The sequence below is a fragment of the Colletes latitarsis genome, chromosome 14 (assembly GCF_051014445.1).
Source record: "Colletes latitarsis isolate SP2378_abdomen chromosome 14, iyColLati1, whole genome shotgun sequence".
NCBI lineage: Eukaryota > Metazoa > Arthropoda > Insecta > Hymenoptera > Colletidae > Colletes > Colletes latitarsis.
The window spans coordinates 30,290,244-30,313,090 of record NC_135147.1 but is presented as its reverse complement, the minus strand read 5'-3'; the positions used below and the strand labels follow the sequence as shown (position 1 = coordinate 30,313,090).

The following is a 22,847-nucleotide window of genomic DNA, read 5'->3' as shown; positions in this document are numbered from 1 at the left end:
GTTTAATAAATAGAATGCAGTGTATTGATTCGATATCTAATTATTTGAACCAACAAAACAGCATCAAAATACTATAATCTGGCTGAGCCACTGGCCATAGTTAAAATCGTACGAGATTCCTCATGCAACGTGTAAAAGTCCTGTTTAATTCTCATAATCCCAAGGGGCTCTTTCTGGGGAGGACGTATATATATTAGACACTGTTGGTGTCAGAAGGCACCGTTAACCTGTGTCTTAGATTAGCGATGTCTTCTGACAGGAATAGGACTGCTTCTAGACAAGTTTGAGCCTTTGGCGTTAATAGCGAAGCATTTACAAGTGATCGAAACTATCGAGTACTCTCTCCTAAGTTGCATTAATAAATAAATTAAAGTTAGTTTTACACCATCTAGTGCGCAGAAAGTTGGGCGTTAGGAATATTAATCTATGTATAGATATATCGTCAAGCCTAATTCGTGGAACAGAAAATTGCATTGATCGTAACGTCTCTCGTATGCCTTGTTCATGCTTGTACGACATTTGTAGCAGTCGATAAAAAGGAATGCAAAGAAGATTCGTGACGAATAACGTGGACGCAAGGCCGATAGGTTCTCCACAATCTGTAAAAAAATCAGACCTTCCGTCTTCGTAAGGTACATAAACTCTGATTAACATCGAAGTCTGACAACTGTCAAATGACAAGCCCACTTGAAAGATTACGTTCCAAAGACTGAAATGGCAGCAGAGATAAAACCCGCTCCAGGAGTAAATCATGATAAATTCAGCACAAGCCGCAAACCTGTGCTTTTGTCGAAATTAGAGGGATGCAATGACGATGTTAATGCAGCGATTATCATACCGCGGGAAGAAGGTGTAATTAGCGTTTGCGATGACAGGTAGACGAGGCGAATTTTATTAAATATAAAACGAGCCTGGACTTTTCTTTTAATACTGTGAAATTTATTCCGACATGCTTCCTCGTAGAACTGTTAGAGTTTGGTTGAAACGCGATTCCGGCCAATATTGGCCTAGTGTTTGTCAATACATGGCTGCTGGCGCAACGTCGATGCATTATTGCGTGGAGACTAGGCAACTGTTTGTTGGTTTAGAGAATGGAACCATAAATGTACGTATTGAAAATATATCGATACTTTGCTTATGTTAAAATAGGTATATTATTTTACTGCTTCTAGGAATTTATCGTGGAACAAGACTATAACCGAATGACTGCTATGCGCGAATATTCTGCACACCAAGCAAGAGTTACAGGCGTTATATTTGCATCGAATTGCGAATGGGTTCTGAGTGTAGGTCGTGATAAAATGTTTCAGTTGCATTGCTCGGAAACTGGTCAAAAATTGGGATCGTATCAGACAGATGCCTGGTACACTGCACTGCAGTATCCTTTCCCATATTAAATTAGTTTTATAACGTTCTTTGTTGCAAGAATTTTATAGTTTCTATGTTGGAATCTATTTCCTTAACCTGCACAGATTTGACCCGCAATCGAAACATGCTTTTGTTGGCAATTATTCTGGACAAATAGCAATGTTGAAATTGGACACTAACGGTGTCGCTCTAATCACAACGTTAAAAGCACATACAGGAAGTATTCACACTTTAGCATGGGACTGTGAAAAGCAACTTTTGTTTTCTGGAAGTTTTGATCAGAATATAATAGTATGGGATATAGGTGGACGACAAGGTACAGCGTATGAACTTCAAGGGCATCAGTAAGTACATTTATCTATTGCAGAAATGATCGAAATTTATTTATTTTCTACAGTTTTCTATACGATTTTACAGTAACAAAGTAACGGCGCTGTGTTACGCGAGTGCCGAACGGATACTATTGTCCGGGGGAGAAGATGGAGTAATAGTTTGTTGGGACATGGCTGCAAATAGGAAAGAAACAGCAGCATGGGTAGAGTCCGATACGTGCCAAGTATGTGATAATCAAATTATAATTATCCGAATAATTGCTCTTTTAACTAATTTTATAGACAGAGTGTTGGAGTTGCATGTGGAAAGTAGGGCAGGGAAGTGCTCAAGACATTGGAATAAGAACGACATTTGGTATAAACGTATGTCCGATACGAATCGAGTTACTGCGTACTTTTACTCGTAAACAAGATCGTATCTGGCATATACATACATATTTATATGAATTCTCCCTTATTTTAATGTCTTTAATCTACTCCTACCCGTGCTTTCCACGCACAACGTCATCTGTAATCTGTAAATTAAATAAATTAATTTAGGCTTGTGGAAGGCCATTCTTTTGGAATATCAAAGCAATGATGGATCAACGGCAATTAGGTCTGAGACAACATCATTGTCGCCATTGCGGTAGCGCATTATGCGCCCGATGTACGTCGCAACGAATACCAATACCGGCAATGGGGTTTGAATTTGAAGTTAGGGTATGCGATCCATGCCATATTCAACTTAAAGCCGCAAAGTGAGTAAAAAAGTTGGTTCGAGTAATAGTAATCGAGACGAGTCGCGCGAACCTTTTATTTATGTCTCCTATATATGTGTGTGTGTGTGTGTGTTATTTAGTCAAACATCTTTAGCATCCTTTCACGACGCGAAACATAATGTCGTTGGAATGGATCTCGATGCTCCCAGACGAAGATTATTAACGATCGGTCAAGACCGTCTCATTAAGATTTGGGACATTTCAGCACTTCTTCAGTGAACTTCCAAATATGTTTATTTACAAGTAACGAAACTAATCAAATCATAAGATATAAGAAAAAATATTGTCATATTTCAATGTAAGAGTGTACTATCCAGAGCCTATTTTTGTGACCATCAAGTCAGTTTGTTTCATTACGATCGAATGGGTTTTTTATATCGCTGTTTGCTTCTTACGAGAAATTCTAAAGTAATAGATGAATCAATGAACCAAAATAGTATTCTTACGAAATTATAAGCAAATTCTCTTAATTCGCAAGCATCTTTTATTTTTAACGAGTAGGAAAAGAATAATTCATACACATGCGCGCGCACTTGTTAAGCAAGTATTAAACATATATTTTTACCATTTCTTATTTAGTGCAATCATATTGGAGGACGACCAAAGTACGAATCGTTATATTCTGTCAGATTAAATCCGTCTGTTACAGCGATTAAAAAATAGATGATATTGCATGACATTTTAAGCAATTCCCATATAGAATTATAAAAATTGAACATAATTTTAATTTTGTTTGATTTATAAACCATCCAAAAGTATACGAAATTTCATTAGCCTGTAGAGAATTTGGTATTGTTTTCCTATAATACTAACACGAAGAATCAATCATTCTTTAATTAATCTGCCGATTTTAACAAAATTCAAATTAGTTGTAGAGCGTCAACAAAAATATAAATTATGTGACATTTTTTGGGAATGATTCAAATTATTTAAATGATAATAATTTATTAACACAATGAGAAGTTCCAAGTAACACAAGTCACTATAGCTCCTAGTCGTTTCGTTTGTTGTAACCCTAATTGTTGAATATTATAATTTTTTGCCAGCGAACAAGAAAACGTCACATCTGAAAGGCTGGTTGACTTCTCCAATCGTTTGATAATAGGTACAGGAAATGCAAAAGTAACAAGTGAAACGCGGAAGAATTTTTAATCAGGAAAATGCAATTATACTAGATGTATGCTTTACAATTCAAGTACAGTGATAATACGCTTCCATAAAAGTAGCATACGCGATTAAAATAAAGTTTTTATACATATTATCTCGTAACAAGAAAATCCAACGTTTAGTGTTAATTACCAATTACCAATTTCTTTTCTTTACTTCTGCATCGATTCTATTTAATATTAAATGTGCATATCTTGTACCTGATTGTGCACGCAATTACTACAATATATTGTAGCGGTGTACCAAATATTATAAATTTCTTTACTATTACTCGCAACGAAAGCAGTCGCATTTGTTATCCGAATACACTAAAGTTGATAGGGGGGAAAAACAGAATCTGCATTTTAAGTTTAACGATGTAAGAATAGAATTTATACGAACGTATCTGTTACAGTAAATTCGTCTGCATCCTTGAATGTAGCTACTCCATGTGTTTCCAGAATTATTTACGAAATCCTTGCATATTACAGATATTTTTCGATCTTGTTACTATTATCATATTATTATTAAGAAACCCTTTTAAACATTTTGCGTGACGCTTTTGCCGTTGCTTCTAGGACTATCATCGATAACAATGCAGCGTGATATTATAACTTTAGTACAGAACCAATTGAAATACTCGTAAAAAATATAGGTCGTTGAAAATGAAGTATTACATATTCTCGTTACACTGAAAAATCGTGTTCATATATACATATATACATAAAAAAAAGAAAAAAAAAAGAAATTATTTTACGCAACTGTTGAATCGCAATGTGCATAACATCGCCGATGTTGTGTTGCTCCTGAAATTCTCACGTATCGATGTGTATATTATATAAGTTACCGGAACTCGCAATACGTCTATGTGTAACGTTCATGTGGAATTCTTATGAAATGAAAATATATTTTCAATGTAAACTATTCGTTTGCCTGTCTCACTCGAACACGCATATTAATAAAAAAAAAACAGGTCACGATTTTTTCACGGTTTTGCAGTTACGCTGCATACTCGGATCCATTATTAACTACTCTATAAACTATGCTATCTTTTATTTCCTTTCGTATTCGCGGATAACCAGTGGCGTCGAAATCGACTTGAAACTGTGATTAGACAACAAGTCGATCGTCACGTGTTTCGCGGACCATTCGGAGAAAGGAGAGAATTATTCCATAATTATCGAAACGAGAATCGAAATTTTCAAATACAGCGACGTGCGTCCGGTTATGCGCCGGCACTGCAGAACAGCATCGGTATTCCGATCGGCAAAGAGAATGTCTCGGTGTCGATCGATCGAAGCGTGCTCGGGTCGCAACAGGTTGCAGATACGCGAGTAAGATGTTGGCGCGGACGGCGGAACAAGACGCGTTGGTAACGTGTCCCCGGTTGGTGGAGTTGTCGATGGTGGCGTGGGCTACAGGTACTTTTTCCACCTCTTCGCCGCTGTTGCAGTCGCTTCCACCTGGCACGGCCGATTCGAACCGAAGCTCCCCGAGTGGACGCGTTAATGTGCCGGTCACCGTGGCCCATCCTCCGGAACGACTACTGTTGCTTTTCGTGTCCCATTTCCTACCGTCGTGGTGCGGGATCGTTCCTTTTTCTCACGTTTGTCGCTTCCGAGAGCGCCAACCTCCTCCGACGATCATCTAGTCACGTCGGACATGAAAAGCGCGCCTTACGTCGCGTCCGAAGTGCAGTGCAGTGCCTCTTAATGGAGCGTGCCGATATATAGCCGCTTTCGTCGTGTTTCTCGTTACTCGCACAAGGTACGTACGAATCTGTTTGCCCGTATGCCCATTTTCCTTCATTCGATCGCTTCGAAACAGCGTCCTTTTTTCCCCCCGTACAGATCGGACGGAAACATTACGCTCGGTGTGTCGTTTCATTACCGCGTTGGTAATGGACGAGGTGTACCAGCAACGTTTTTACCCCGGAATCGTAACGTTTCGCGAACATACGTAGGCGCCGGCTCCGAAAATGCGATAATAGGTTCGCGAGATAAGCGTACGTAAGGAACAATATCTTGCATACGTAGGTAGACCGTTGGAATGTTTACCAAACGATCGTGCACGATTCGTTTCTGCCCTTCTATTAACGAAAGTTTATAAACTCAAATAAACTATATGTATATGTATACTCTCTCGTAGGAATCGCTCGACCGACACGAAAACGTTTCACGGATAGACGTACGTACGTACGTACGTACGGATTTTCGAAACGCAATAAGGAACGATGCACACGTGGAAAACTGTCGTGACGTAAGAAGCGAATGCACGAACGAATAATAAAAATGGAATGCCTCCAGTCTTGCTTCAACGATCTATTCGCAATTTAATCGGGTTTCTCGTCACGTTTACTCGAGGGAAGCTCGAGGCACACGATTCCGTACACGCGTTCTTGTTTGATCAACCGTTAAAGTCTCCAGCACGCGGTGCTACGCCATTGACCGTTGTCCAGATATTTTTTATTCAAAGTCGACGGTTGCAACTTTTATAGTTAGTATAGATGGAACTTTCTTTAAGGGTACGATGAGACATCTCGATAATTGTGCCAATAACGCTGGTCGTTAAAATGAAATTACGTACCTACTTCTACGTACATATATGGTCGATGAAGGCATGAAAGAATCGTTAAAATCTATCGACCACCGAGACGCGAGAGCCGTTGAGATTATTAATAGCGCTAAGCAAAAACGCCGAGTCGGTTTAGAACGAAACGATCGGTAAAGTATTGCGATTAAAAGTAAGGTAAGAATCGCGATAGGATCCATTCATAAATAACGACAAACCGCAAGAATCTTCGCGAGCAGTATCTTTTATTGCTAAGGCGATCAGAATGTAGAAATCGCAAAAGGAATGTTATAATCTAATCGTTAAAACGTAATATCGGTAATATCGCTAATTCGTACGTCCTTGTCGCGTCATCGACAATTCTGAACACAATACCGGTCAGGAGCTTTTTATTCGTTTGTTTGAACGAGTAGTAGCATTGTTATCGCAAAGATTATGACAAATCAGAAGCAAATATCGATTTAGTAACACGATTCTATGTTGATAGATAGCTTATATGTTGTTTAAAATTATATAATTTCTGGAAGACCGTTTCACCTCGTGATAAGTGGTATCGATATCTCGCCAGCATATGTTTAAAAATAAACGCGAACGATGACGAAATGATTAATTCCAATAATAAAAGGACAAGAAATTTGCTAAATCGAGGTTTTACTGTACGTATATTATTTCGTTATAGAGTGAATCGAAACCACCGTCGCGGTAGTGTCCTAAAAATCGTCCAAGGTTGAAGCGTCGATCGTTAATGAGGGGGAACGTAATGCGGGCGATCGAACGTATACATAGATCGCGACGGTACGTTTCATCGATATTTCGATGTTTAGACATACATCCCATGTTCGGGGAAAATTTTAATGGGAGATTCTAGAGACCGAAATAAAACGAAAATCAAGAATATCAATTTATCGATTGAGGTTTTGTAAAAAAGTTGAAATTTTTGGTGGATAGACACACCCTCGAAATCCTACGCACTTTCGAGACAAAATTCTGACATACTTGTAATTCTTAAAAATACAGGCGGAACTTTAAACGTCGATAACTTTTTAACGAAGCCTCGATCAAGAAATTGCTAGTCTTGATTTTCGTCTCATTTTGCCCTCTAGAATCTCTTTCTTTTAAAAATTTTTAAAAAGAAAAACACTTGACTCGGATCGATCGGTACGCCGACCCAAGAGTCACTCGCGCGAGCATAATTCGTAGCGAATCCATCGTTGTGTTTCGCCGAACGAAATTGACGCCAGCGACGCGTAAACCGCAACTTGGTCGAGTTCGATCGATGCTCTTTCGCGAGTTTAGAGGCTCGGATTCGACTTTCTTCGATTCGATCCGGTCGAATTTGTTTCGTTCGCGAACCAGAAAGGAATATCGCCGGGCCTGGTCGATAAGAAAACAGAAGAGAAGAGAGATCGATCTCCGTCGAGAGAATCCTCGATGGATGTTCTCGAAGCCGTGCGGCTCACGGTGCTAGCAGAAACTGCCTAACCCACTTTTGCGAACAGGTTTATGCTTGTGCTGGTTCCACTGTAACGGTGATCGGCCGGCGGACATCATCGTCGCATGCTGGAATGATTTTTCTCCGAACAGACGCACGACTCCGCCGCGTTTAACGTCTAATGCCCGGTGACCACTCGAGAGCTTTCATCTTAAAAGTCGATATCGAGAATAACAGCTCATTCGCGAGAGCACGAGCAAAATTACCGCGTCACTCTTAACCGTCGGGGCAAAATTTCTACATAATAGCATAGCCAATACGAAAGCCCGATTTCAACCAATGAACATATTTCGAAATTTTACGGAAACGTAAACGTACGAAAAGTAACTAAAAAATGAAAATTATCATAAAAATTAAAAGTCTGAAAAATTAGTTCTCTATGTAGGCGTGGGTTTTTACACACGAACACGAGGGACTACCGACGAGTGACGAGGCGACTCTAGCACGAAGGTTCGTCCGCGTGAAAAGAAATCATTCACTCCTGAGAGCAAAACTCTCTAGTGGATCCCAGGCTTAACCCAGACCTAAACACAAAAACCCTTCGACGCGTTATCTGACACCAGAAAGGAACAAACTCTCGCTAATATAATAGATAATAAATCTCACCAACTGTAAAACATAAATATTAATAAGTAAAACTACCTATTTAAACTGTCCTGACCCCACTTGGGCCACCACTGCCCTAACAAGAGCAACGTGTTGCCATCGCGATATCTCGACACGAATCGATAGACGATCTTGAAGTGAATGAAAAACAGATATCATCGTACATACTACCGTCAATATTTACAAACTCTAACGCAAATAGAATGAAATAAAAGGCATACGAGCTCGTCGATGACGCTATATGTATACCAAGCTTGATCGTCTCGAAAGTTAAGCCTCGTACGATAAAAAGTTATTCTATCGGGTCGGAACGGAAAGTTCGCTTATCGACGAGACGAATTTACTTACTTAATACAAACGCGTAAACTTTCCCCGTTCAAGCCAATACATTTTCGACGTGTTTAACGACGTTCCAATGACCGCCACGAGCGAGCAAAACGCACCGTCTGTGATCGAACGAATAAAAACTCAAGACAGTTCATTCGGACGTATACTATACACGATAAACGCATCTGTTTGTCGCGTATTATTCGAGAAAGTTTCGCCCGTCTCTGGTGTACAATTATCCGTTTCAGAAAAAAAAAAGAAAAAAAGCACACACACAACGTTGCTTTATCTTTCAGGCGGAGTGCCGACAACCACGACTTAAGAGATGGTCATCGTCACGCGGGTAAGTGTTGTTTCGTCGTTTATCTCGATATTCGTTACCCATCGATTCGTCGCGTATAGAACGGTGCATTTGCAGCGCGCGAAACGTCCATTCCCAGTGTTCGCGCGTTATTATATTACCGCCGTTTTCTTCAAAGACGGTCAGTAGGAATCTGTGACAAGTGAAAATGACGGCGGATTCTTTCTCCGCATGAAAAGTCATGCTCAGGAGACACGTGCGCGGTCTCTCTCGATGCCAGAGGAATGCTCGACCAGTGGCGACACTATAGGTCAGTGGTTCTTAACCTGTGCTCCGCGGATCAAGATGGCCGCGGACGTGTCTGCGGAGTGACGAGCAAAAATGTAAACACGCTACGTTTCTACCTAGGTACTTGGATCGTTTTACGAGGGCTCGACTGACTAAATACACGCATGTTCTCGTACAATCGAGATAAGGGGAATCAACGAAACTGATCCCAAAATAAGACGAAAATCAAGAATACCAATTTCTTGATGGAGGCTTCGTTAAAAAGTTAACAATTAAATTGAAAAATTTCAAATCGTTCTGGAAAAGTTATTTTCGGTTCCGGGGGTCGATTACAATAATTTTTGGTGAATAGAAATCCTACTCAGTTTCGAGAAAAGAATTCAGTACGGGCGGAACTTTAAACGTTAATAACTTTTTAACGAAGCCTCCATCAAAAAATTGGTATGAAATAAAAATTTTTCTCAGGGCTGAAAAAAATTCGAACACCCTGTATAATACGGCACTGGGCTCGATATATTTACAGCTTAGTTAGGTTATCTTCCGTGGGATCGGCAGATAGACGAACGAAAATAAGAGTCGGGGAAATCTTTTATTATCGTTGCGATAAAATTCGAAATCGTAGCGATTTCGTGCGCCTTTCGGTCGGTGCGCGCGGCGTGTTTTCACGTCGGTGCGTTTCATTTCCATCGACCGGCATAAAACCGACTGGTTTACCTTCGAGTTATCGCAACTCTTTCAAGGCTGCTCGTCTATCGCGTTAACGAGATTTTCGTTCTCGCAAAGACGAACCGGATTGGTATATAATTTTTCTATCTGTTCGTTTATCCGTAGATATCCTCTACGGTATATTCGCATTGGTGAAAATGTGGGACGTGCGCAAGGCTCGAGCAATGATCGATAACTAAAGCGCCACTAACGAGCGCAGGTAACGTACAAGCTTCGATACGAATATGCCTGGATGTATTCGATGGCTGTCGTTGTTTCGTGCTTGCAAATTTTTATGCATTCGACTCGATCTTGTGCGATGCATGCGTGCATGCCTGTAATTTTTTTTTAATCGAGCATGCTACCGAATACGCGATACGATTTCATTCGAAAGGAAGAGAGAAAAAAAAAATGAAACTACGAGACGACGGCGCAAGGTATACATATGTATATCGAGACGAATGGTCAGTTAATTAGGCATAGTTAACGGTCCTTCGTCACTTCGCGAATGCCCTGTGCAGGCGTCTTCGCATTTCGCGCGAGCGAACCAGCCGTCGTATAACGGGACGCGAATCGTTTTACCGGACACGCGTTTCTATCCTCGACTATAGTCTATTCTTTCCCTACGTGTGAGTACGTACGCGCATAGGGATATGCGAAATTAGGTGTACTAGGGTAGATTAAATACATTTTTTTTCATCTACGATGATAGTTCGAACCCTTAACTATAGTTGGCTTTAAAGTTTCACGTACGACGTTGGAATAATCTTTGGAACGTATATCTTTAATACACTATGAGATGACATTTTAAATATGTAGATGACCTCTTCCAAGAACCGGAGGCGTTGTTTGCACATTAGAAGCTTTTGGCACTGAAATTTTATGTTCCTCCGGCGCAATGGAAGCCTGACTTATCTCGATTATCTTCGTGAATTACATATTTGCGTTATCCTATCTTCGCGAGACTCTTGTTTATCGATGAGTTTGCAACGTTTTTCGTAGGCGTAACGGCCGAAAGTAAAACCTGGTTGGCAAAGAAGGGCCAAATCGGTACGAAGGAGTCTCGTTTCGAGCTAACGAGCGGATGAGCTCTTCCGATGTTCCGGTGAGGTGAACAATCGGAACGTATACGAGTATCAGGCGCAGCCTGTGCACTCGTATATGTAGATGCGTCGGTGGAGCCACAGACTAGCCCGAAGGTTCTCAATCTTTCTTCTAGCTGGGAAGAAGCGGGTACAGTGTTGAACGAAAGTAATGGCGCGTCGCGAAACGTACGGCCAACGTTCTTCGTACTGTTCCGCGCGACGCGAGCAAGTGTTCCGTGAAAAATCGCGATTACCGATCCTAGAAAATTCATGCAAACGATTATTGACTCGAACCAAACGACGGTTCTCGACGAGCCTCGAACGGAAGCTTCCACGAGACGCGTCGACGCATCGACGCATCGACGCATCGACGCATCGACGAATCGACGAATCGAAAATTTTCTCCGACACTGCTCGCGACTTTCGACGCGGGGACGACCGGTTATTCGCGTTCGGAAAAACAACAAACTGCACGCCGTCGGCGATAGTTGAGCATAGAAATGGTGCATCTCGCGGCTACGGTATCTTTGCAAGGCAAAGTGTTTTTCCGTTTCTTTTTGTTTGGACGTGACGTCGAGCGAACCGAGATGAAAACAGCGGCTGGGAATACCGGCGGAAGGCGTGTGCGCCACGCAAACATGAATTCGTAGACGGAGGGCAGACGCAAAGTCGAAGGGAACAATAATACAAACTTCGTATAATACGATCGTTTACGCACGAAATTGCATATCGTGGGAGTTTGGCGCGCCTCTGTATACCATTATGGTTGTCTAGATGGGTCACAAATATTAGATTCGTTTCGAAATTGACTAGGGCCTGAACGACGGTTTAAAAAATTCGTAATTTTACGAAAGTAAATTTTGGGAGACGATTAGTCTTGCGATAAACGGTGCTATCTAATGTATTTAGAACCAAGTTGAAAGTGCAGAGATAATTATTTATACGCTGTGGTTTAAGAGATTGGAGAACCTTTGGAGTTTCAGATAAATCATGACTGCGACAACCGTTGCAAAATTAATAATACAGACATATTAATAAAAACACACTTTGCGATATTTGGAGGTCCCTATTTTTGACAATTCGACGATCGAAACTGTGAATACGTAGAACACGAATGCACGATACGGTCTCTGAAGCAAACAGTTTGGAAGCTCGGTTTCAAGTGACGTGCTGACCTCTACGATGCTCGTTTCAAAATAACGAAATCGATCCAGACATCCTTGGAAGAAAACCTTTGTCGACGACTCGGGCACGGTGCTGGTTTGAGTCCAGGTTAGGTCTCGAAATAAATTCCTAACTTGAATGGGATCGTCACGATGCGTTGAAACGTTTACAATAAATTCGATTTTGTTTTATTAATCCCGTCACACTCGACCGAAATGTGGACACTAATATCATGCGTAACATGGAAAAATATCAACGTCACCTGTATTTAAGGTCTCGGTTAGGTTATAAAAGGGTTAATTGGATCGCGATTGCCACGGATGGGCAGTTCGAAAAGAAGGTTTGGCAGTCGATACGCTCGGTGATTTTCATCACCGGAAGCTCGCATTGTCGTCACGTAACTGAACAAAATTTCACCGTCGAAAATATTTGAAACGAAAGGCATCGTATCTCGCGATTCGCGTATCGTTGGACGCAAAACCGTGCGCTAGAAGCCAGACTCGTTCGTTCGACTAACTCGATTATAGTCCGCGCGAACGACGACTGGATCATTAAACCGGGAAAAATACCTTCGAAGCAGGCAAAAATGTCGCCAAGTAAAATTTATATAACGAAATATAAATTGTCGTAGTATAAGTTTTCTTTATTTTGGTTGCAACAGATTCGTTTTCCCGTTCGCTTAAGCGAATCGACGGTAGAAAAAGAAACCGCGAAACGACCGTTCGGATTATCTAATAACTCCCAACTAGCAGTTATTTAATTAATGCGTCCAAGGTGTCGTGTTTACAGTTACAGCGCGTGCTGACGCGTTCGTTGGCCAACTCTCGAATTAATTTAGGTCAAACTCGTTCGTACGCGTCAACCATGTAAACGTTCGCGCAAACCTTGACATTAGTTTCCTATTTCATTTCACGCAGTGTATACTTTCCGATTCGAAATTCCCTGTAGATAGTTCGATCACCTTTACTTTTAAATCGATTCGATCGTCTCTGCCGAGAATCACGATGCGATATGAATCTTTCAACGTTTGTATCTTCTCGACAGAGCATTTTCCAACTTTTTTTGTCTATTTGATCTCGGTAATACGTAAGTGGTATAAGTTTTACCCTAACCTTTTCGTGCACTTTGTATACACGTTTCGTAGTCAAAGGGTTATTTATTCTCCGTCGTCGCTGGGAAGTGGGTCGAAATAACGATCTAAACGATTACGTGTGAAAAAACATTCCTTTTCAGGGAGATTACATATGGATCGAACCAATCTCAGGGAGAGAATTTGACGTTGCAATAGGAGCACGAGTGATTTCCGCCGAGGGCAGACGCATTCAAGTGAAAGACGACGATAACAAGGTAATCGTTACCTACTTTTCACGTTCGCTGCAGCGTTTCTCGAGATTCATCGAACTGCGTACGGGAAAGTGTTGGGCTCCGCGCGTTATCGCCATTTCGAATACGCTCGTGATGCGTTCGTTCAACGTACGGTCGAATTTTTCCAGGAACAATGGCTGACCCCGGAAAGACGAATCAAGGCGATGCATGCCACTTCTGTGCAAGGTGTAGAGGATATGATCAGCTTAGGAGACCTCCATGAAGCCGGAATCTTACGGAATCTTTTGATCCGCTACAACGAGAATCTTATATACGTAAGTGGCGGGAACTGATTAGTTAGGATACCCCTAACGCCCTCTGGGAGCTTTTCGCGGCAAATTTAAACGATAGATGCCTCGAAATATACGTATTAATTATCTACATATAATGTACTGTTTCTACGCAGACCTACACGGGCTCTATCCTGGTTGCTGTGAATCCGTATCAAATACTGCCCATCTACACCGCGGAGCAAATCAAACTGTACAAGGATCGTAAAATCGGAGAGCTGCCGCCTCACATATTCGCTATCGGCGACAACAGTTACGCGCACATGAACCGATACGGTCAAGACCAATGCATAGTGATCAGGTATCGGTCGTTTCGTCCTCCTCGACGGGGGGGGATTCTGGTTTAAAATTAAAAGAAAAGACTACTGTACTATGAAACATAGAGACTGCGTCGATACTTTTGTTCGTCACATTTTTTGTTAAATTTCTTTAAGACGACTGACCAGAATGCCTCCCCCAACGGATCCACTCTGAACGGCTTTTTCCCCACTCTTGTCTCGTTCGTGCTAGAACGGTGTCTGAAATTCACGAATATTTGTGTCTTAGTGGCGAAAGCGGAGCCGGCAAAACGGAAAGTACGAAATTAATTTTGCAATATTTGGCAGCGATCAGCGGCAAACATTCTTGGATCGAACAGCAAATATTGGAAGCGAATCCGATTTTGGAAGGTAAAACACGCATTCGGGCTCGTAGAACACGTGAGTAACTCGGTCATAAAGTAAAAAAACTCTGACTTAAATGTTCTTGTAGCATTCGGGAATGCCAAGACGGTACGAAACGACAATTCGTCTCGGTTTGGAAAGTACATCGACATTCACTTCAACGAACAGGGCGTGATCGAGGGGGCCAAGATAGAGCAATATCTGTTGGAAAAGTCGCGAATAGTGTCGCAGAGTTTGGACGAGAGGAACTATCACGTGTTCTACTGCATGTTGGCCGGCCTCTCCAAGGAAGAAAAGCAGAAGCTGGAGCTAGAGGACGCGTCGTCGTACAAATATCTAACGGGGGTAAGATTTTAATTTATCTCTTCTATTTAAAGAAAAAAAAGACATTTACTAACCGATACTATTTTCAGGGTGGCAGCATCACCTGCGAGGGTCGGGACGATGCGGCGGAATTCGCAGACATAAGATCGGCCATGAAAGTTTTGTTATTCACCGACTCTGAAATATGGGAAGTCCTCAAGTTGCTCGCCGCCCTGCTGCACACAGGGAACGTCAAGTACAGGGCCACGGTTGTAGGTGGGCGCAATCTATACCAATAAGAACGTTTTCCAATAAGTACGATAGAACAATCGTCATAGCCGCCATACGTGTTACTCGTTCTATTATTTACTTTCAATGTAAAGTTCTACCGCCCTTATTGTAAAGCATGGTTAGAGGGCTTTAACGTGGAACGCGTTCGAATCTGCGACGATTATTTCCAGACAATTTGGACGCCACGGAGATACCGGAACAGACGAACGTGCGGAGAGTGGCGCATTTGTTGGGTGTACCGGTCCAGTCTTTGATAGACGCCCTCACCCGCAGAACCATATTTGCTCACGGTGAGACGGTTGTAAGTAACATGTAAATTGCGTCATTCCGAGCAGCGCCACAAAGTATCTTCTAAAAAAAAGAAAAAAAAACAGAAAAAAAAAGAAAAGAAATCGATCTATATTACCATCTATACCATCAACGCGTGCACAGGTTTCCACGTTGTCCAGGGAGCAGTCGGTGGACATCCGAGACGCCTTCGTCAAGGGAATATACGGGCGACTGTTTGTCCATATCGTGAAGAAGATCAACGAGGCCATCTACAGACCCAAGAACACCTCACGAAGCGCCATCGGTGTCCTGGACATATTCGGCTTCGAGAATTTCAGTCACAACAGCTTCGAGCAATTCTGCATAAATTACGCGAACGAGAATCTTCAGCAATTCTTCGTGCAGCACATCTTTAAGCTGGAACAAGAAGAGTACAATCACGAGGGCATCAATTGGCAGCACATAGAGTTCGTCGACAACCAAGACGCGTTAGATTTGATAGCTATCAAGCAACTGAACATCATGGCGTTGATCGACGAGGAGTCCAAATTTCCCAAGGGAACCGATCAAACGATGCTGGCCAAGATACACAAGACCCACGGGAGCCATCGAAACTACCTGAAACCAAAGTCGGACATCAACACGTCGTTCGGATTGAATCACTTTGCCGGCGTAGTGTTCTACGACACCAGAAGCTTCCTCGAGAAGAACCGTGACACTTTCAGCGCCGACTTGCTGCAGCTGATCCACATATCGTCCAACAAGTTTCTTCAGGCTTGTTTCGCCGAGGACATAGGGATGGGCTCGGAGACGAGGAAACGCGCGCCCACGCTGTCCACGCAGTTCAAAAAGTCGTTGGACTGTCTCATGAGAACCTTGTGCAGCTGTCAGCCCTTCTTCATCAGATGCATCAAGCCAAACGAGTATAAGAAGCCGATGATGTTCGACCGTGGCCTCTGTTGTCGACAGCTACGATACTCGGGCATGATGGAGACGATTCGAATACGCAGAGCCGGTTACCCGATCAGACATTCGTTTCCAGAGTTCGTCGAGCGTTATAGATTCTTGATCTCGGGCATACCTCCGTCGCACAAGGTCGATTGTCGCGCGGCCACCTCGAAAATTTGTCACATCGTCCTGGGTAGGTCCGACTATCAGCTGGGTCACACGAAGGTCTTCCTCAAGGACGCCCACGATCTGTTCCTCGAGCAGGAACGGGACCGCGTGCTCACGCGAAAGATTCTGATACTCCAACGCAACATACGAGGCTGGGTCTACAGAAGAAGGTTCCTCCGCATGAGAGCGGCGGCGACGGTAGTCCAGAAGTATTGGAGAGGCTACGCACAGCGACAACGATACAAACGCATGCGTATCGGTTACATGCGGTTGCAGGCTTTGATCAGGTCGCGCGTGCTGTCGCACAGATTTCGACACCTCAGGGGTCACATCGTCGCGCTGCAGGCGCGCGCCAGGGGCTACTTGGTGCGCAAGATGTTCCAGAAGAAGCTGTGGGCCATCGTCAAGATACAGGCTCACGTTCGACGATTGATCGCACAGAGACGGTACAAGAAGATCAAGTACGAGTATCGGCTGCACGTCGAGGCTCTGAGGCTCAGGAAGAAGGAGGAGAGGGAACTGAAGGATCAAGGGAACAAGAGGGCGAAGGAGATCGCCGAGCAGAACTACAGGGAACGGATGCAAGAATTGGAGAGAAAGGAGATAGAAATGGAACTGGAGGATCGACGCAGAATGGAGATCAAGAAGAATTTGATTAACGATGCAGCCAAGAAGCAGGACGAGCCTGTGGACGATAGCAAGCTGGTCGAAGCAATGTTCGACTTTTTGCCGGACTCCAGCAGCGAGGCTCCAACGCCCGCTAGGGAAACGTCCGTCTTCAACGATCTACCTGCCCCGAAGGCGGACCAACAGGAGATCATCAGTCCCATGCAGACCGCCTCCGAGGACGAGGAAGATCTGTCCGAGTTTAAGTTCCAGAAGTTCGCGGCGACCTATTTCCAGGGCAATATCACCCACCAGTACTCGAGGAAGCCGTTGAAGCACCCGCTGCTGCCTCTGCACACGCAGGGCGACCAGCTGGCGGCTCAGGCTCTGTGGATCACGATACTTCGTTTCACCGGCGACCTGCCCGAGCCCAGGTTCCACACGATGGACAGGGACACCACGTCGGTGATGTCCAAGGTGACGGCGACGCTAGGTCGAAACTTCATACGGAGCAAAGAGTTCCAGGAGGCTCAGATGATGGGCGTGGACCCGGAGGCGTTCCTCAGACAGAAGCCGCGGTCCATCAGGCACAAGTTGGTCTCGTTGACCTTGAAACGCAAGAACAAGCTCGGCGAGGACGTCAGGCGGAAGCTGCAGGAGGACGAGTACACGGCGGACAGCTATCAGTCGTGGCTAGAGGCGAGGCCCACGTCGAACCTGGAGAAGCTACACTTCATCATCGGTCACGGTATACTGCGGGCCGAGCTCAGGGACGAGATCTACTGTCAGATCTGCAAACAGCTGACGAACAATCCCTCCAAGTCGTCGCACGCCCGCGGATGGATCTTGCTGTCGCTCTGCGTGGGTTGCTTCGCTCCTTCGGAGAAGTTTGTAAATTATTTGCGCGCGTTCATCAGAGAGGGTCCTCCTGGGTACGCGCCGTACTGCGAGGATCGGCTGAAAAGAACGTTCAATAACGGGACGCGCAACCAACCGCCCAGCTGGTTGGAGCTACAAGCCACCAAGTCGAAAAAGCCGATCATGCTGCCCATCACCTTCATGGACGGGAACACCAAGACTCTGCTCGCCGATTCGGCGACCACTGCCAGAGAACTGTGCAACCAGTTGTCCGACAAAATATCTTTGCGCGATCAGTTTGGATTCTCACTTTACATAGCTTTGTTCGACAAAGTCTCGTCGCTGGGCAGCGGCGGGGACCACGTAATGGACGCGATCTCCCAGTGCGAGCAGTACGCCAAAGAACAGGGTGCCCAGGAACGTAACGCGCCGTGGAGATTGTTCTTCCGTAAGGAGATATTCGCGCCGTGGCACGAGCCGACCGAGGACCAGGTCGCCACCAATCTCATCTACCAGCAGGTGGTCAGGGGCGTAAAGTTCGGAGAGTATCGCTGCGACAAGGAGGAAGACTTGGCGATGATAGCAGCCCAACAATACTATATAGAGTACCACGCGGACATGAACGTCGACAGACTCTACACCCTTTTGCCCAATTACATTCCGGATTATTGTCTGACGGGCATCGACAAAGCGATAGACAGATGGGGACATCTCGTGCTACAAGCATACAAAAAGGTACAGCTTTAACAATTGCACCGAATCTACTATGATACAAGTTCTGAAACGTTTCTGTTTGCAGAGTTACTATTTGAAGGAAAAGGTACCTGCTCTCCGCGTCAAGGAGGACATAGTGGGTTACGCCAAGTTCAAGTGGCCTTTGTTGTTTTCTCGCTTCTACGAAGCGTACAGGAATTCCGGGCCGAATTTGCCCAAGAACGACGTCATCATAGCTGTGAACTGGACCGGAGTGTACGTCGTGGACGATCAGGAACAAGTGCTTCTGGAATTGTCCTTTCCCGAAATCACCACCGTATCTAGTCAGAAGTATGCAATCGGATCAGAGGATCATTAGTAGAGATAGAATGTATTTGCCTTCGTACAAAGGTGGATCTTCCGACCGATGGTTTATTTCGTACTTACAGAACGAACAAAATATTCACGCAGACGTTCAATTTATCGACGGTGCGAGGAGAAGAGTTCACATTCCAAAGCCCGAACGCCGAAGACATCCGCGACCTGGTGGTATACTTTCTAGAGGGTCTGAAGAAGCGTAGCAAATACGTGATCGCGTTGCAAGATTACAAAGCGCCGGGCGAGAGTTCGTCGTTTCTGTGCTTTCAAAAAGGTGACCTTATTACGTTGGAGGAGGAGAGCACAGGCGAGACCGTGCTCAACTCGGGATGGTGCATCGGCACGTGTGATAGAACCGCCGAAAAGGGTGATTTTCCAGCCGAGACGGTTTACGTTTTGCCTTCCCTGACCAAACCACCGAACGATATTTTGGTAACTCGATCGTCGATCAGACACAATTAATTACACTCACGTTTCTCTTTACGCTCGAAACTTCTTTACAGTCCTTGTTCAGCATCGAAGGAACGGAAAACGGTCGCAAACTGTACCCGCAACAAGTGAACGGAGTAGAGCCGCGCGACAAGCCACACACGCTTATAGAATACGCGATCGATCATTTCCGGTATGTGCGTCGTCGCGTACCCGTCGTCGTCCGACTCTTTTCTTAAAATTCTAATGTTTCTTTTCGTCGTAGAACACCGCCGAAGAGAACAATGTCGAAAGCGTTGACTTTGACGACGGCGCGACGCGGGCACACCGACGAATTGTGGCATCACTCCAGAGATCCGATAAAGCAGCCACTTTTAAAGAAATTAATATCCAAAGAAGAGCTAGCGGAGGAAGCGTGTTTCGCGTTCAATGCAATCTTGAAATACATGGGCGACCTACCGACGAAAAGACCGCGCGTCGGAAACGAGTACACGGACCTTATCTTCGACGGGCCGCTCAAGAACGAGATCTTACGGGACGAGATCTATTGTCAAATAATGAAACAACTGACCGACAATAGAAATAGATTGAGCGAGGAGCGAGGCTGGGAATTGATGTGGTTAGCCACCGGTCTCTTCACCTGCAGCCAAAGTCTCTTAAAGGTACGCGTAATTAGGTCGATTAAGAACGATAACGGAAACTCGTTCGTTTAAACCGCCTCGTGTTTATTCGTTTGCTCGTTTGCTCGTTTGCTCGTTTGCAGGAATTAACGTTGTTTTTGCGCACGAGACGGCATCCCATATCTCAGGACTCTTTACAAAGACTGCAAAAGACTTTACGTAACGGACAACGGAAGTACCCGCCGCATCAAGTCGAAGTGGAAGCTATACAGCACAAAACGACGCAAATATTTCACAAAGTCTATTTCCCGGACGACACGGACGAAGTGTGTACTCGAAACGCGACTCTATCTACGTTCTATTAATTCCGAGTACGATTTACGAGAATTTCTATTGTTTTAACAGGCGTTCGAAGTGGATTCGTCCACGAGAGCGAAAGACTTTTGTCAAAATATCGCGCAGAGACTAAATTTACGATCGGCGGAAGGGTTCAGTTTGTTCGTAAAAATCGCCGACAAAGTCATCTCGGTCCCGGAAGGCGACTTTTTCTTCGACTTTGTGCGACATTTAACGGATTGGATCAGGAAAGCTCGACCGTCCCGCGACGGTATGTTTTCGATCACCATCGATTAAAATATCATAATCGCGTCTGCGTTGTCGGTTGCATAAGATTAACGTTTCACGCAGGTGTCTCGCCCCAATTTACGTACCAAGTCTTTTTTATGAAAAAGTTGTGGACCAACACCGTTCCCGGCAAAGATAGAAACGCTGATCTCATTTTCCATTTCCATCAAGAGCTTCCCAAGTTGTTGAGGGGTAAAAAGATATTTCCTATTTAATGGACCAGTTATTTTATATCGCTTCATTCTTTCTTGCCAACTATTTATTACTTTGTTCGTTGGCAGGATACCATAAATGCACTAAAGAAGAAGCATCGAGATTGGCTGCGCTAGTGTACAGGGTTCGGTTTGGCGAGAGCAAGCAAGAACTCCAAGCGATTCCGTAAGTGAAATAATGTATATGTGTACGATCAAAGGGAGCATTCGTACCTTTGTAATTTGATAGTTTTAACTAAGGAACAAATATTTACAGGCAAATGTTAAGAGAACTCATACCGGGTGATCTAGTGAAGGTACAAAGCTCCAACGATTGGAAAAGATCGATAATCGCAGCATACAATCAAGATGCTGGTAAGATGCTCGAATTATGTTTCGATATAACCTAGCATTAGAATCCTTTTTGGATATATCGGTAAATATTACTCTAAATAGGAATGAGCCCGGAAGATGGAAAGATAACGTTCTTGAAGATCGTTTATCGATGGCCGACGTTCGGTTCGGCGTTTTTCGAAGTCAAACAAAGCACGGAACCAAATTATCCGGAACTGTTGTTAATTGCAATTAATAAGCACGGCGTGAGCCTGATACATCCGCAAACAAAGGTAAGCAACCTCGCGAATAAACTAATTTTTCGTTAACGCTTGACGAATAATTTGTTTCAGGATATACTAGTGACGCATCCTTTTACCAGAATCTCAAATTGGTCGTCGGGAAACACTTACTTCCACATGACGATCGGAAATTTAGTACGAGGCTCGAAATTATTGTGCGAAACATCGCTCGGATATAAGATGGACGACCTTTTAACGTCGTACATTTCGTTAATGCTCACCAATATGAATAAACAACGTACGATACGGATAAAGTAAATGCGAATTATCGCGACGAAACAAACATCGATGGCTCGGTAATCTTAATTAAAAAACCTTTATCTTTTATTACTATTTATATCTATGGAAATTAATTTCGTACTCTTACTAAAAATTTATACAAATCCTTTGCATCGCCAACAACGCGTTCTCCGAAATTCTCCGATACATTTAAAGTAGCTTCGCAATAACAAATTCTATGTAGCAAGTAATATTTTATACATAAACGTTCGCGTTATAAATTTTATAACTTATACATATACATATATGTGTGTATACGTTACTAACTAGAGAACGCGATCGTCGCGTGATCATTTTCATACTCATCCGATAATTTATAATTTAATTGTTACTATAATCAAGACGATAAGGGGAACCGTGATTCACGTGTACACAAATAATTAGCTGAAAAAATTGTATATGATTTATTTACAAATAAGATTTTCATATAGTTTTGTAAAATATTATTTTAATATATAGGAAATATAATTAAAGAATTTCACGCTGAAACGTATTCTGTCGCTTCGAGACAAAAGACAAAATTTTCTGCAATTAAAAACTATATACGATCGAAAGAATCCCAAGTCGACGAAAATTCTCTTCCAAACTTGAGCACTGAGAAATTTATGTACGTATGCGTACGTACACGTTTGAAAATTGTTTTCCGATGTAACGAATTACAATGATCAATTCATTGATTATCCGTCCAATGATACATGTAAGGATGTAATTATTATTAATTCGCAATTTATTACCGTGAATAAAGATAATCGTGTTCTTCAGGTACTCGGTGCAAATTTTAATCGTGGGTAAATTCCCATGGAATACATATACCGACATTCCTCTTTTACAATGGATCTCTTCGGGAAGACAATTCCCAAAGCGATCCTATCTCGCTTCCTGCTGTTGATAATTATATTCGATGGTATCTAGAAAAAAGCTTGTACCGATTCGATGATGCCGAGAGAAGTCAAGAAACGAACCATTTTCATACTATTGCACACTCGTGCAATTGCACCTTGATTTCGCAAAATTTTACCGTTTAAAGGCGAAACTTTATTATCGTTAGAGAGTATAATTTCTATTCCCGTGCAATGCCCCCCCCTCCCGCC

The 22,847-nt window shown here is 43.3% G+C and overlaps 2 protein-coding genes across 6 annotated transcripts; both read left to right on the top strand.

The window, feature by feature from the left end:
• Positions 1 to 516: 516 nt before the first annotated feature.
• Positions 517 to 4,531, top strand: Wdfy2 (WD repeat and FYVE domain containing 2). The gene is made up of 7 exons (XM_076782086.1): positions 517 to 875; positions 964 to 1,105; positions 1,173 to 1,378; positions 1,473 to 1,712; positions 1,786 to 1,924; positions 2,241 to 2,440; positions 2,542 to 4,531. Exons 1-7 carry the CDS (start codon positions 715 to 717, stop codon positions 2,678 to 2,680), a joined length of 1,227 nt encoding a protein of 408 aa, XP_076638201.1. The 5' UTR covers positions 517 to 714; the 3' UTR covers positions 2,681 to 4,531.
• Positions 4,532 to 4,616: 85 nt separating this feature from the next.
• Ck (unconventional myosin-VIIa ck) lies at positions 4,617 to 22,843 on the top strand. 5 transcript variants are annotated; one of them, XR_013081066.1, is made up of 22 exons: positions 4,617 to 5,374; positions 8,900 to 8,946; positions 13,380 to 13,493; positions 13,640 to 13,786; positions 13,918 to 14,102; positions 14,348 to 14,469; positions 14,552 to 14,808; positions 14,877 to 15,042; positions 15,228 to 15,358; positions 15,490 to 18,642; positions 18,707 to 18,951; positions 19,050 to 19,410; positions 19,482 to 19,600; positions 19,673 to 20,069; positions 20,171 to 20,353; positions 20,433 to 20,634; positions 20,715 to 20,843; positions 20,933 to 21,029; positions 21,120 to 21,217; positions 21,299 to 21,468; positions 21,529 to 22,453; positions 22,519 to 22,843. XR_013081066.1 is itself a non-coding variant. In XM_076782083.1 (22 exons), exons 2-21 carry the CDS (start codon positions 8,929 to 8,931, stop codon positions 21,733 to 21,735), a joined length of 6,501 nt encoding a protein of 2,166 aa, XP_076638198.1. In that variant the 5' UTR covers positions 4,617 to 5,374; positions 8,900 to 8,928; the 3' UTR covers positions 21,736 to 21,773; positions 22,216 to 22,843. The 5 variants fall into 5 exon arrangements, 4 of the variants coding, with proteins under 4 accessions (XP_076638198.1, XP_076638199.1, XP_076638197.1 ...); XM_076782083.1 differs by having other exon boundaries at positions 21,529 to 21,773; positions 22,216 to 22,843; XM_076782084.1 differs by adding an exon at positions 10,024 to 10,117 and having other exon boundaries at positions 21,529 to 22,843.
• Positions 22,844 to 22,847: the final 4 nt, after the last annotated feature.

Coding starts and splice junctions, on each gene's coding strand:
- Wdfy2 (XM_076782086.1), top strand. CDS start 715: ATGGCAGCAGAGATAAAACCCGCTCCAGGAGTAAATCATGATAAATTC. Junction 876..963: donor ATTAGCGTTTGCGATGACAG/GTAGACGAGGCG, acceptor GCTTCCTCGTAG/AACTGTTAGAGTTTGGTTGA. Junction 1,925..2,240: donor TAGAGTCCGATACGTGCCAA/GTATGTGATAAT, acceptor AAATTAATTTAG/GCTTGTGGAAGGCCATTCTT.
- Ck (XM_076782082.1), top strand. Junction 13,494..13,639: donor TGAAAGACGACGATAACAAG/GTAATCGTTACC, acceptor GAATTTTTCCAG/GAACAATGGCTGACCCCGGA. Junction 18,952..19,049: donor ACCACCGTATCTAGTCAGAA/GTATGCAATCGG, acceptor TCGTACTTACAG/AACGAACAAAATATTCACGC.